General features: G+C 40.7%; 1 protein-coding gene across 3 annotated transcripts in view; it reads left to right on the forward strand.

The window, feature by feature from the left end:
* The window catches only part of CERS5 (ceramide synthase 5), a 29,956-nt gene extending 15,052 nt beyond the window's left edge, over positions 1–14,904 (forward strand). For 2 of the 3 annotated variants that reach the window (XM_061416148.1, XM_061416150.1), the window contains exons 2-10: positions 4,005–4,110; positions 4,867–4,997; positions 5,687–5,744; positions 7,501–7,551; positions 8,728–8,820; positions 10,442–10,570; positions 10,674–10,780; positions 11,594–11,750; positions 13,991–14,904. In XM_061416148.1, the coding sequence (XP_061272132.1) occupies positions 4,005–4,110; positions 4,867–4,997; positions 5,687–5,744; positions 7,501–7,551; positions 8,728–8,820; positions 10,442–10,570; positions 10,674–10,780; positions 11,594–11,750; positions 13,991–14,140 (982 nt within the window). In that variant the 3' untranslated portion in view covers positions 14,141–14,904. Of the gene's footprint in view, positions 1–4,004; positions 4,111–4,866; positions 4,998–5,686; positions 5,745–7,500; positions 7,552–8,727; positions 8,821–10,441; positions 10,571–10,673; positions 10,781–11,593; positions 11,751–12,595; positions 12,705–13,990 lie in introns of all 3 variants that reach the window. The other variant, XM_061416149.1, reaches the window with a different exon arrangement.
* Positions 14,905–15,259: the final 355 nt, after the last annotated feature.

A 15,259-nucleotide genomic window follows, 5' to 3' on the forward strand; every position in this document is an offset into this window, starting at 1 on the left:
TTGCTCAAATTTCTGATTTGAAATGTTTTTTTGTTTGTTTGTTTGTTTTTGGCTGTGCCATGCAGCATGTGGGATCTTAGTTCCCCAACCAGAGGTCAAACCCGTACCCTCTGCAGTGAAAGTGTGGAGTTTTAACCACCAGGGAAGTCCCCTGTTTTTAATTTTTTTTAACACAGGAAAAGTTATTTTTCTATCATAATTCCTTATTGTGGGTTTTATGCTTCATGCTTTGGCACAATATCAGTGCCCAATAAATATTTTGTCAAATAAGTAGATTTTCTTAAAGTCTGTCCAGCTGTCACTGACTTGATGCCAGTAGCTCTGCGTCTTTCATTGAACTCTGAACTAATGAGGACAGGATGTGAGCTTATGACAGCTCTAGGATAGTAAGTCTGCTTCAAGGTCTAGATAATAAAGCAGGTATCTTGGCTTCGCCTAAGTGATCAGGGTACAAACCTGTCCCTGTTGTGTGAAAGAGGATTTCCTGCTCTTTTCACTTTGTTCGAGATACCATCAGGGAGTACCCAGACCAAACTGTTTTTAGTAAAAATAATAATAGCTGCCTTTAATGAATGTTTACAAAGTGTCAGGTACTGGGTAGGCATACATGATGGTCCGTATAGTCAAAGCTATGGTTTTTCCAGTAGTCATGTATGGGTGTGAGAGTTGGACCATAAAGCTGAACACTGAAAATTGATGCTTTTGAACTGTGGTGTTGGAAAAGACTCTTGAGAGTCCCTTGGACTGCAAGATAAATCCTAAAGGAGATCAGTCCTGAATATTCATTGAAAAGACTGGTGCTGAAGCTGAAGCTCCAATACTTTGGCCACCTAATGGGACGACTCATTGGAAAAGACCCTGATCCTGGGAAAGATTGAAGGTGGGAGAAGGGGACGACAGAGGGAGATGGTTGGATAGCATCACCAATTCGATGGACAGGAGTATGAGCAAGCTCTGGGAATTGGTGATGGACAGGGAATCCTGGTGTGCTGCAGTCTATGGGGCCGCAAAGAATCAGATATGACTGAGCTCTACTGTAACTGTGTCATTTCATCTTTAAAATAACCCTGTGGAGCAGATATTATCATCCTCATTCTGTAGGTAACTTTCATGAAGTCTATTAGCTGGTAAAATCTGCCTAGCCCCAGGGCCTTTAATCTCCTGACTGAAGGAAGAGGCCTGCTTCAGGGAATAAGAATAGGAATTGGAAAGACTGTTTTTTTGTTCTCAGGTCTACTTCTTCATTCAGAGAGATGATTCAGTGCTTTTATCTCAGATATGATATAGCACCAACTCAACAACAAAGAATGGCTACCTTTTTTTTGGCCACACCATGCAGCTTGTGGGATCTTAGTTCCCCAACCAGGGATTGAACCCACCCAAGGAATTCCACTTCTTGCAGTGGAAACGTGAAGTTCTAAGCACTGGACTGCCAGGGAAGTCTCAAGTATGGCTGCCTGAAGTAATTACCCTTTTGGGTACTGATCAATGCTGGGTCCAAACTGAGCTCCAACAGCAAGGGTGGAATTTGCTACACCTATCACTCAGTATGCAATTATTGAGCATAGAACCTTGATAAATACAAAAGCAGTATTCTCTGTCTTCTCAAGGAATTTAAACATGGGCAGGAGTTTAAAATATTTATACACAGAATTATATACCAGGAAATATAAACTAATGTTTCTATTAGTATTGGTAGTTGAATAAAAGTTTTATACTACTTGTGTAAAAGAGAAGAATGGGTTACAGATGTGGATTACTTTGTGCTCTGAATCAGTGTTTCCCCATGTCTTAGGAACTTTGGTGATAAAGGTAAAAGAAGTTTTCACAGAGAAAGATAATAAACAGACCTTCTTATTTTCAGTCCCTCGCTTAGAGATAAATTCTGGATTTGAATGCAGTTAAATAAAATAGGTCAAGAGCCCTCCATCTTACACCTCCCAGTTAGTGTTTTCATCATACAACTCCCTAAGATGCTAAGAGAGCTAGAACTGGTTTTGACTTATTCTGAAAGTGATTACATAAAGCTTTTGTTAGAGCTGAGGCTCATAGAAATCTTTGGTTGTGGAAAAGAGGGAGATCTTTCTTAAAGAGCCAAGGAGAATCATTCCTCAATTTTCAAATCTAAAAGTTATAAATTAATTATAATCAATGATATCATCATGGATCTTAGGAAAAATCTTTGTCATCTCCTTTAGATGACAGAACCAAAACTCAATAATCAAGTGATTTGACCAAGTTTATGTGTCTTATTGGTAGATCTGGGACTAGAACTAAGTACTAATAAGTAATTTCTTTCTTACCACTCTCTGTAGTTTCTGGATTTTTTTTCTTCAGAGCTTCTAAAGTTCTAATTATTTCCATAGTCTTTTGATTAGGCAGGAAGGTGACCATGACCAAGGATATTTGTTTAGGAAGAGGTCAGCCTCAATTCTACTTTTCCCTCCAATTAAGATCTTAATGGTTTGATATAAGGAGAACTATCATTTATTAAGTACTTCCTTGTGTCAGGGTCTTCATATATGTTATATCATTGTACCTGCAAGATTCAAGTAAAGTAGACCCGCTTCTAATGGGAATATGAATGAATCCCCTGGGAATCTTGTTAGTGCAGATCCTAATTTTGCTGGTATGAGATGGGGTTTGAAATTCTGCACTAAAAAGCTGCTAGGAAAAGCCAGTAATGCTATTTATCTGTTGGCCTTATGTTCAGTAGCAAGAATGTTGATATTATTTTCATCTTACAAATGAAAAAAAACTGAGGGTTCAGTTCAGTTCAGTCGAACCGCAGCATGCCAGGCCTCCCTGTCCACCACCAGCTCCCGGAGTCCACCCAAACCCAGGTCCGTTGAGTCAGTGATCCCATCCAACCATCTCATCCTCTGTCGTCCCCTTCTCCTCCTGCCCTCAGTCTTTCCAAGGATCAGGGTCTTTTCCAGTGAGTCAGCTTTTCACGTCAGGTGGCCAAAGTATCGGAGTTTCAGCTTCAACATTTGTCCTTCCAATGAACACCCAGGACTGATCTCCTTTAGGATGGACTGGTTGGATCTCCTTGCAGTCCAAGGGACTCTCAAGAGTCTTCTCCAACACCACAGGTCAAAAGCATCAATTCTTCTATCCTCAGCTTTCTTTATAATCCAACTGTCACACCCATACATGACCACTGGAAAAACCATAGCCTTGACTAGATGGACCTTTGTTGACAAAGTAATGTCTCTGCTTTTTAATATGCTGTCTAGGTTGGTCATAACTTTCCTTCCAAGGAGTAAGCGTCTTTTAATTTCATGACTGCAGTCACCATCTGCAGTGATTTTGGAGCCCAAAAAAATAAAGTCAGCCACTGTTTCCACTGTTTCCCCATCTATTTCCCATGAAGTGATGGGACCGGATGCCATGATCCTAGTTTTCTGAATGTTGAGCTTTAAGCCAACTTTTTCACTCTCCTCTTTCACTTTCATCAAGAGGCTCTTTAGTTCTTCTTCACTTTCTGCCATAAGGGTGGTGTCATCTGCATATCTGAGGTTACTGATATTTCTCCCAGCAATCTTGATTCCAGCTTGTGCTTCCTCCAGCCCAGCTTGATGTACTCTGCATATAAGTTAAATAAGCAGGGTGACAATATACAGCCTTGACGTAGTCCTTTTCCTATTTGGAACCAGTCTGTTGTTCCATGTCCAGAGGTTTAGCAAGATTAAATAAGTTGCCCAGGTTCATACAGGCAGTAAATGGTAGACTAATGATTTGATCTAGGTCTTTCTTACTCTAAAGCTCAAAATGTGATAAAGGGAACCAGGGAAAAATGGAGAGAGAGCTTATGTTCTAATATTTCTTAAACAGGTCACTTCTCAAGTGAATCAATGGCAGAATTCAGGATTAAATCAAAAAGTTCTGCCTCCTTGCCAAGTGTTTCCCCCTTTCCCTCTTATCAGTCCCCTAATCAGAATTTTTGCTTAATGCTTAGCAAACAATTTTTAGAATTGGCTTTTGGGTTTTCTCCATTACAGGTTTATTGCCAAACCCTGTGCACTCCATGTTGGCATCCAGGACAGTGGTCCTTATCAGGCACAACCTAATGCTATCCTTGAAAAGGTGTTCATGTCTATTACTAAGGTAAGTGGGCAAAAAAAAAAAAAAACAAAACAGGAAGATTTTTGTTAGGGTTCATCCCCCATAGGGCATGGGAGGATAGAGAGCAAGTATTTCCAAGGCTAAGGGTAGGACGGGATGATCTTTCACATTTGGATAGTCCATAGAGCTATTAGGAGAACTTTATCCACTCAAGGAAATACCTTTGGGCTAGGATACCTTAAATAATTCAAAATTACATACATTGGAGATTTAGGCCTAGCAGTCACCACCACCCCTACTCCCCAAGACACACATCATATTTTGATTTTGTTTTTCCCTGCTTCAGCTCTTGTCATTACCTAGTTGCATAATCAAGATAGAGATGGTACTGATAGCCTTTGCAGGTTGGATTTTTGTGTTTTTTTTTAATTGAAGGATAAATACTTTACAGAATTGTGTTGGTTTCTGCCAAATATCAACATGAATCAGCCATAGGTATACATATGTCCCTTCCCTCTTAAACCTCCCTTCCAGGTTGGGTTTTTAATATTTTTTTTTTTACTCACTTGGGCTAGAGGGAGAAAACCAAATAGCTATGTGTATAGGGGAATGGTAAAGGTTCTTGATGTGTAAAATAGTACTTCTTACATAAAAATGACTTTGGGGATGAAACCTGGAAAGAAAAACATTACTTAAGTCACTGTAGTTATTACCCCTCTGCCACTCAGCTTGTCAAAGGGCTTTAATGAGTAGATTTGAAGAAAAAGCAATGTTCTGACTCTGGTCATACGTCTACAGTATCCTGATGAGACAAGGCTGGAGGGCCTGTCAAAGCAACTAGACTGGGATGTCCGAAAAATCCAATGCTGGTTTCGCCATCGGAGGAATCAGGACAAGCCCCCAACGCTCACTAAATTTTGTGAAAGCATGTAGGTGTATGGAAGGAGGTGGGGAGTGAGGAGAAGGGTGGGGTATGACTGGACTAAGGTTTTCTTTTTGGAAATCACTTCTCCTCTTAGGATAACAGTCAATGGATGCAGAAGGCTAACTCTGTTATAGGCTGGAAAGAAGAGAAATGAAAGCTTGGTCACCCTTAGTTTCTTGGACATGCTTGTCTCTAAGCTAGCTGTAGTTGCATTTTGTTCACGTTTCCCAAAGAAATTGGGAATGAATTTCTCTGCTTTCACTTACGTAGGTAGATATGCACACCCTTGTATACCTTGGTAGAGATAGTTCCAGCTTGCTATAGGTTGACATTTTAATAGGAAGCATCCCTTTTCTGGACATGCTATAGTTCATTTCACTGGGTTTTTTACTGATTATCCTCTGGACACCAAGCACTATATCTCATTGTCATGCAAAAAAAAAAAAAATAGGCACTATCATCGGGGAGTCTGATATAAAAGAAAAGTTCACTGAAACCAGTATATATTTGTAGAAATCTATTTTTAAACAGAGGCTGGAAAATTTGTATCTCTTTGGCTTTTTAGGTAACTGTATATCATCAGTTTCTTACCAGTAAACTGTATTATCCCCAAATGTGCAACCTTGAATTCTTTAGCTCAAAGACTTTCTTTTGAGTAATTGTTTGTCTAATTTCTACTCTTCACCCATCTAGGTGGAGATTCACTTTTTATTTATGTATATTCTGCTACGGAATTAGATTTCTCTGGTCGGTGAGTCTGAACTTTCTCTGGTTCTCTGTTGGGGTCTAATCATTCATGCATCCCTAGAGATAAGAGTTAAATACCTTTAGAGCTTTGTCCTCTACTCTCTTTTGTTTTTTCTTTTTTTTTTTTTTTTCTTTGTGATGCCTAGAGCCCAGGTTTATAAGCTAAATAAATTGTCTTCTGTCTGGGGCCTGACATCAGTAACCTCATGACACTGTTTCTCCTTAAATAATGCTAATAATAATAGTATTAATTAAATTGACATAGTACATGATGGTTTACAAGGCATTTGACAAAAGTCCTGTTCTTGCAAGGAGGAGACAGTTAAAGAAATGACATCAGTAACTCATTGAAGTAGGTATTATTCCTGCTTTGCAATTGATTATCAGAGTCAAAGAAGAATTTCAGGCTTTTTGATTCATGAGTCTTTTTTTTTCTTTCCTACTGTACCACAGTATTTTCCTCTAAATGCATAATTAAAGTTTCAAAATACGTGAAACATAAGGAAGCAGAACTGAAGGAAGGGAATAGACAATTACACAATCATATTTGGAGATTTTAACGCTCTTAATGATTGATTAAATCACTAGACAAACAATTATCACTGAGCATGTAGAAGGTTTAAATAACAGTCCAACCAGTTTGGCCTAATTGACATTTATAGGACACCACACCAGCAGCTGAAGGATATATATTATTTTCAAGTCCATGTAAAGGATCCATTAAGATAGACCATATGCTAAGCCATAAAATTAGTCTCAGCAAATTTTAAAATTTTGAAATCTTATAAAATATGTTCTCTGACCATAATGGAATTAAAACAGGAATCAAATCAATAATAATAAGATGTCTAGAAAATATTTGTAAGTTAAACAACTCTTCTGAATAACTCAAAGAGCAAATAAGAAATCACAAGGGAATTAGAAAATACTTTTAATTGAATGATGCTGAAAATACAACATACCAAAGTTTGTGGTATGCAGCTAAAGAATACTTTTGAGGAAATTTATAACTTTAATTTGTTTATATTAGAAAAGAAGAAAACTTTAAAATCAATGATTAAGTTTTCACTTTAAGATCCAGAAAAAGAAGAGCAAAGTAAACCCAAAGTAAGTTAAAAGAAAGGAAAAAAAGAAGAGCAAAAATTGATGAAATAGGCATTAGAAAATAATAGAGAAAATTACTAAAGCCAAAGGTTGGTTCTTTGAAAGTTTTAATTAAAATTGATAAACCTTTAGAAAAAAACAAGAAAACAAATTATCAGTATCAGGGAGAAAAAGAGGCTATCACTATAGGTCCTGTAGACATTGAAAGAATAGTAAGACCACATTATGAACAGTTTAATAGTAATAAATTCAACAACTTAGATGAAATGGACAACCCTCTTAAAGGACATAATTGAAACTCCATTGGAGATGATTGCTTTTGACTTTTGAATCTTTGGCACAGAGAGATCTCCTTTGATTATTAAATGAAATCACTGTCTTCCTGCCTCCCAATTTCCTATATATTCCAGGTTGTGATGTTTCCAAAAGCTATCCTAGCACTCTCTTTGCTCTTGTGTACAGTTTCTCTCATCTTAATAGCACTTTCTTGTTCTAGCAAAAAAGTATAATTGTTTATTTAGCCTTTAAGGATCCCTAAATTCTGTCTAGGGGGCTTCCATTTTCTTTCCCATCTCTTTGCCCAAAGTGTAGAGAAGGAGGTAGATGGGCCAGGAGGGAATTCTGAAAACTGACTTGGATTATTTGTTTTCTGTTAGTCACCTTGGTTCTGGGACACCCGACAGTGCTGGCACAGTTACCCTTATCAGGTAAGACCTGAGCCTTTAAGACAGGGGCGTTGTGTGTGTGTGTGTGTGTGCGTGTGTAGGCTGGGGTTGGGGAGAGTGCATCGCCAGTCCCAGGGCAGATAGAACATTCCCTTGAGATTCTTGAGGGATTAGGGACTGAGTCTCTTTGAGTCATATGTTCACAGTATGTATTTTTGGGGTCCCCACAGCAGTGAAATCTTGTGATCTGTTTGTTCCAGATATTCACCTTAATTGGGCTGGAAAGAAAAGCAGCTTCCTGGCACTTAATGAGGTGCTTTCTGGTTCAGGTGTCCCTTTTGAATCCCATAAGAGCATCTTGGTTCTAGTCTAAAGTAGAAAAATGTCAGGGGGTTGCTAACAGGGTGGAAGAAGGAAAGGCCTCGATGTATTTAATCCCCTGAAAATTGCCCAGAATTCTAGACACACTGATTTGATTGTGCTGTGTGTGTGTGTGTGTGTGTGTGTGTGTGTGTGTGCACGCGCGCGCGCGCGCTTAGTTGCTCAGTCATGTCCTTGTTAACCGTGAAAGTCACTCAGTCCTGTCCAACTCTTTACCCAGGGATCAAACCCAGATCTCCCACATTGCAGGTGGATTCTTTACCAGCCCAAAGAAGACTGGAGTGAGTAGCCTATCCCTTCTCCAGCAGATCTTCCCAACCCAGGAATTGAACTGGGGTATCCTGCATTGCAGGCGGATTCTTTACCAGCTGAGCTACCAGGGAAGCCTATCTGATCTCTAAAAGATGAGCCAAAGATGTGTATGGGCTTCCCAGGTGGCGCTAGTGGTAAAGAACCTGCCTGCTAATGCAAGAGATATGAGATGTGGGTTCTATCCCTGGGTCAGGAAGATCTCCTGGAGAAGGGCATGGCAACCCACTCCAGTATCCTTGCCTAGAAAATCCCATGGACAGAGGAGCCTGGCAGGCTACAGTCCATAGGGCTGCAAAGAGTTGGACACGACTGAAGTGATTTAGCACACAAAGATGTATATGTGGAAGGGAAGAGTTTAAGTGTCAACACCAGTCCAAAGTCTGTTAGCTATTGCACATCTTGGAAGATGATGGAGAGGAAGAGTATTTAATAATCGGGGATATGAGTTCGCTGACACAAAGAAAGCTGGGAACATGGAAATGAGTCGTTGACTAGCTGGTATCCTCACTACTTTTTCTCTTCCAGCCTCTCACAAGTGGACTTTATTACTATTATATCATGGAATTGGCTTTCTATTGGTCTCTTATGTTTTCTCAGTTTACAGACATTAAAAGAAAGGTAAGGACGTTGGCTCCCTTAACACCCTGATTTATGGCACCCTCCTTTCCGGCAGCTACCATTATTGTTATTGTGATGGATTCTCTGTCCTGATTAGGACCACAAAAGAGGGTGAAAGTAGGTTCAGTGTGACTTTTAGCTCTTTGTAATGTTCTCAGAAGTGAGCCCTGACTAGTGAAGTATATTTGAGTCATTCAGGGCAGCCCAGGATGAAAACAGTTAACCAGCTAAGAAGCATACCCTTTTCTTTGTTTTTCTCCAAGGTTCTTACACATATAAAGCTCAAGAAACTAGTCTAAACTTAGGGATAGCAAGGCCCGATCCAGGAAAAGCTTCGATTCCAGAAAAACTTTTGCCATTAGTGACCCTTGTTCCCTCTCTGTTCTCTGTTCTTGGTGACCCCACTTACTTAAAAGAATGTCGGTTGGAAGGGGTTTTAGATGTTTTAGTTTACCCTTTTCTTGCTGTTGTTTAGGAAACAGATTCAGAGAAGTGAGTTGACTTGCCTACAGAATGGCAAAGTTGCAAATGACTTAAGTTTTTTGTAAGTATACAGAAAGGGCAGAATCTTCACCTTTTATTGGCATCCACCTGACATAATGCAATTCCAGCAGCTCTAACCCTAATCTGTCACTAACTCATGGTTATCTTTGGTAAGGAAAATCAGGGTTAGCACTTGTGGGAATGGATTGACATTAATCTGGCGTATTAGTTGTTGTGTAACCTAGAAGCATGATATATAATTTAAATGCCTCTCACCCTCTCTTGGTTACTCAGGACAGTTACACACCCTCCTATGAAGACACAGGTCTCCTTATTAAAATTTCATTTTAATGCATGACATATATAAAAAGGTTTATAATATGTATGTAGGTTTTAAAACGTTCTAGAATGTGTACTTGTGAACTCATCCCCAACTCAAGAGCTAGAACGTGTGATTGTATCCATCCATATGGAGAGCATAGACTTTATATCCTTGCTTCTCTGATGCAATTTACCTGCCTCCTCCCACCCTCTATCCTTCACTGGGCTGAGAAGTATTTATTAGATATATGTAATAACTCAGGTATTTAGAGATTTCTCAGGGTCTAACCTTGTTATTTGAACCCAAGAGGAAATTAGAGCTTTAAATCTGAGAGCAGGAAGTGCTTGTAGTAAGATGGACTATTTAGCATTTCTCTGAAATGTTTTGGAATAGCTTCTCCTCTCCACAAACCTCCCCTCTCTCTTAGGTCCCTTTGGTTGAAATTCCCTTCATCAATGCAGAAGAGTCTTAGATACTCAAGGAATCTAGAGGTATAAGGCTTATATGCCTGACTACCACCTGGGAAATTATCTCCAGGTATCAGCTAAGCATCTGAAGTCTACATGTTCTGCAGCTACCAAAGAAAATTGCTCTTTTCTGTGTTTTGAGCTATAGATTGAGTGTAGATTATGGGTCAGTCACTGATGTAGATAGTTTTGGGTGAAATGTTAGGCAGCTCCCTAGGGGAGAATTGAAACAAAATGAAACTCAGAAGGGGTGGGATGAGGCCCTCTGAGAACAGTACAGGGCACTGAGTTGCATAGCAGCTCTGCGGCCTTGCCTTTACCTGCGTCTGCTATTTGCATTCCTTCCTAGGACTTCCTGATCATGTTTTTGCATCACCTGGCCACCATTGGGCTTATTACCTTCTCCTACATCAACAACATGGTTCGAGTGGGAACGCTGGTCTTGTGTCTACATGATGTCTCAGACTTCTTGCTGGAGGTAAGACCCCTCAATGACTCTTTCCTCACTAGTCCTCTTTACTTTTCTTCCTATCTGAGAACTGGCTTTCTCCCCAATTCAATTCTTATCTTTCTTTCTCCAGGCAGCCAAGCTAGCCAATTATGCCAAGTACCAGCGTCTCTGTGACACCCTTTTTGTGATCTTCAGTGCTGTTTTTGTGGTGACTCGCCTAGGAATCTATCCATTCTGGTAAGTGTTAGGGCTGTGGAGCTGTGGTAAATATGTAACAATAAACTGGTCACCAGTTTAGGGAACAGACATCAAGATTCCCTAACCCTAAATATTGCTCTGCTTTTTGCTTGACCTAACCTGACCTTTTATGGATTCTTGAAGGACCTCATTTCCCCTGTACAGTATTTCTAATACAGTATGATGTAGACCGAGAGCATCCAACTCACTTAGCTATGGCTCTCCTGATTCATCTCTGAGGAATAGTCCTCATTTTATGCCTAAGTAACTCCTCTGCCTTCTTTTGCACTGATTGTGGACTTCTCAGGCTTTTGCTTATTTTCCTGCTCTATACTGTCTCCTACCCTGACCACTCCCACTCCCACACCACTCTCACTTCTACACTCACGACTATATTACAAGTCATTGACTCTGTGGGTTGGAGATTTTCCTTAGTCTGAGGGAATTGGCCATCAGCTGTCCTGTATGTGCATGAGAATCTGAATTATTCCTAGGGTTATTGTTAAAACTGTTGTCCCAAATTGGTGATACTCTGCATATTTGGATTAGTAATATGACTTATTTGAAGTGATTAGTAATCTGACTTACTCTGTCAGCTGCTAAGAATTCTATATCTTCCATTATTCCTAAAGATAGAAAACTCCATGGGCCCCTTTCTTTACTGTCTTCTCACTGTGCATGAATATCCCTGGAACTTCAACTGATAGAAGGTATGGTGTGAAAACACAAGGTTCTGCTTTCCAGGAAATTCAACTTCATCCTTATGTGTCTGGCTTTGACTCTAGAATCTGACCATTGAACTTCCTCTTATAGGATCCTGAACACGACCCTCTTTGAGAGTTGGGAGATAATCGGGCCCTATCGCTCCTGGTGGCTTTTCAATGGCCTTCTCCTGGTCCTACAGGTTCTGCATGTCATCTGGTCCTACCTAATTGCACGAATTGCTTTCAAAGCCTTGATCCGAGGAAAGGTAAGGGTGAAAGATGGCTTCTTTCTTTGGGGTATTACCAAGCAAAAAGCCTAGAGCTCTAAGGTTTTCATCTTTTCTTTAAGTATGAATGTTTAGCCATCTAAGACATGACTTAGATGTCAGAGGCAGGATCTGCCTTCTTCCTGTCCCATAGGAATGACTTTTGTTAGATAATAAACAGGATTAGGTTTTGGAGACCATTTCAACCTACCCCTTACCTACCTACATCATGGATTTCATATTTTTATTTTTAGCATGGAAGCCTTTTTTCAAAGGAAATCATATGCAGAGCTCCAAGATGTAAGGAAATCATACGCAGAGTTCCAAGATATAAACTGTATAGAAGCCAAGATGTTAGATTGCCTAGAAGTGGTATGGTAATTCACAAGCCACCCCAAGATGGCCACACTGTGGTGTTCAAGATACAGTTTATGTAAGGTATTAAGTACCAGCCTCACTTACTGTTGCATGAGGCAGGGTCTTAAGTGAGATAGGTTTTTAGGGCTTCAAATACCCACTTTACTTCAAGAGCCCAAAAGCACAAAGAAAGGCGTCATTCTGTGATAAAACTCATAACTGAATTTTGCAAATTCTGAAGCAGTCAGTCAAACTGTGATTAGCCTGAGGGATTCAGCCTTCAGTAACATACAATCCCAAGGGGAGGGGCTCTGGTAGTGGATACAGACTCTAGGACAAAGGGATGGAATGTTTCCCAGGAATATATGATCTCTTGTGACACTGTTCCTTATGGCTTTAATTGGTTTCAGAACTTGCTTAGTGTGCCTGTGCATCTTGGTGTAGCTATTGGACATCTCTCTTTTCCCTTGCTTTTCTTCCCTGACCAGGTGACCTATCCAGGAAGGATTAGACCCAGACTCTGTACTCTCCACTCTTTTCTCACCTCCTTCCTTTTTTCTATGCCTGGTGGGAGCTGGACAGTTTCATCTCTTGCATGTAAGTGTATCTGTGCTTCTAGTGTTCAGTGAAGCATGTCTATCTGAATGTTTCTCTTCCTTCCTGCTTTCCTTTCTGTTTCCCTGCATTGTATGGAGCATGCCTTCTCTCCTGACCTTGTGGGGCATTGCTGAATGGAGCTCAAGTTGCCAGATTCTTTTTCCTAAATTGAGGCAAGAGTAGAGTCTGCTTTTTTTTTTTCCATTTCTGTTTTTCCCTTCTATCCCGCCTGCATCCCTCCTTTTTGAGCTTCCCTTTAGCTCAAATCTAACACACTGCCCTCTGGTGGAAATTTCCTGACGATCAGATAATCAACTCGTGATCAGAGTTCACGAGGTTCAGAGGTCAATAGCTATAATAAGCCATAGAATCTTAGAGCTAACCCAAAGCAAGTACCCCACCCTCTGGTAACAGCAATTGTAGTATTGTTTCCTTATCACCTCCTTCTGTTATTTACTTAGAAAAAAAAAAAGCACACGTTTATTATCCTTCAGTTCTGGAGGGCAAAAGCCTGACATAGGTCTCACTGGGTGTCTTTCCTTTTTACTTTTATGGTCCATGGTAGAAAATTTGAAATACTTTGCTTGGTATGCAGGATAGTTTAGATCGGAAAACACTGCTTTAATCCAAATCCTTCATTTGAAAATACAGAATAAAAAGCTGAGTTTGAAAGGTGAAGATTCATAGGGAATAGCATGATTGGGACTGGGATTCTTGTCTTGCTGACTGCCAGTCTGCTTTTCTTTTTACCATGTTGTGTATCTTCAGGATACTAGAGAGGTAATCCTGTTAGGAGAAAAAGGAAAACATTGAAGAAACAAGTGCATTGGATGTTAATATTTGGGCCCAGGAAGAGTAGAACACCTAAAAAGACCCAATTGTGGATCAACTTTGGGGATATAGCAAAACTCTAGATCACCAAAACTGCAGTGGAAGTGATGACGACAGCCCTGTATTGTTGTGCTGGCCTTTTCTGTTTTTGAGGTAGAAGAGAAAGGGTATGTGAATGTTTTTAGCTCTTTTAGGCTGGTCCTGGAAGGTAAACTCCTCCACCAAGACGGCTACTTACTTCATTGAGAACAGAATTAGGGATGATGAGAGAGAAACACAGAAAGCAGGCAGGTACTCATAAGTCTCTATGGTCCCGATAGTATTTTGAGTCAGGTGCCACCAGAAAGTAGGCCAGATTGGAAACCGTGCCCAAACATGGGCTCTGTGGGCTCTGTCTTATGATTCTAGAAGAGTTCTGTCCTTACCTTTCCTACCTTTGGCCCCATCCCTCCCAGGTGTCTAAGGATGATCGCAGTGATGTGGAGAGCAGCTCAGAGGAAGAAGATATAACCACCAGCACAAAAGGTCCCTGTGGCCGCAGCTCCAGCAATGGTGCCAATCGGGTGAATGGTCACATGGGAGGCAGCTACTGGGCTGAAGAGTAAGGTGGTTGGTATGGGGACTTCAGCATAGATGGACTTGCAGGGCCACTGGCAACCTACTCCTCTTGGGCCTCCCCACATCTACATTCCTGGGTCTAGGGGGTGTGCAGGGCACTGAGGAGAATCAAGAAGCAAATATTTTCACTTTAAAAAAAAAACCCTGCCATTTCGTATTTAATAGCCTCCAGGTTCTTTCAGTAATGTTATTTGCTCTGTGTGTGCACGTGCGTGTGTGTGTGTGCGCGCCTGTGCATGTGCATTTGTGCATATGCGTGAGTCTTGTTGCCTAGGTTGGGGCACATTTCTGGACTAGGGTCATTAGGCCTTGCCTGGTCTCCTCTGAACCCACCTCAGTCCCAGATTTGGCTGCATCTTGAATTATGCTGTTTCCAGAGTGTCCCCTCCCTGGTTGCCCATGGCTCTTGAGCCCTGACCATCTGAATGGAGCAGCTGAGTTTAGCTCCACGTTTCTGCACTGTTTCTTCTTTGGAGCTGGAATATTTCCCATGAAGTTGTATGCAAACAGACAACCATGAAATGGGTGGCCAGGATTGCTGCGGCCCCTAGCTAGATCCCCTTCCTGCCACCTGGTAGTGACAGGGACAGCTGCTGATACCCTGCTCTTTATTCAATGGTACGCAGGAAGTGGGGGTGGCGGGTGGGAGGAGTGGGTGATCTGAGGGCTGGAGGACAACAGCTACTGGGTGAGCTGTTAACGGTTTATATTATTGTTTACTCTTCTGTGATTAAAAGTGCTTCAACCCTCATCTGCTGTCTCAACCTCTTTAGTGACTCTATCCCCAGTTCCCTGAATCCATAGTCTGATTAATAACTTTTTCAGGTCTGATTCTAGAGGCCATTGGACACCCAAGTTTTTCCTTTCTGTGCATATATGCTAGAGAGAGAGCACCTTCATTTTAAGGCTTTATATTTTAACAAAAAATAAACATGTGTAGTGATCATAAGAAAAAATACTGAGCAAATAAAAGCATGTATATTGCCAAAGCAGCAAAGACTGGTTGAAGAGCTAAGACACCTGAGTATTTCCTGTATGTCCCATTTTATTGAGTATAGAGACTGCCAGTTAATATCTTAAGATGGAGATAAGTGAGTCTAAACCAT

The sequence above is a fragment of the Bos javanicus genome, chromosome 5, assembly GCF_032452875.1.
Source record: "Bos javanicus breed banteng chromosome 5, ARS-OSU_banteng_1.0, whole genome shotgun sequence".
In the NCBI taxonomy this organism is placed as follows: domain Eukaryota; kingdom Metazoa; phylum Chordata; class Mammalia; order Artiodactyla; family Bovidae; genus Bos; species Bos javanicus.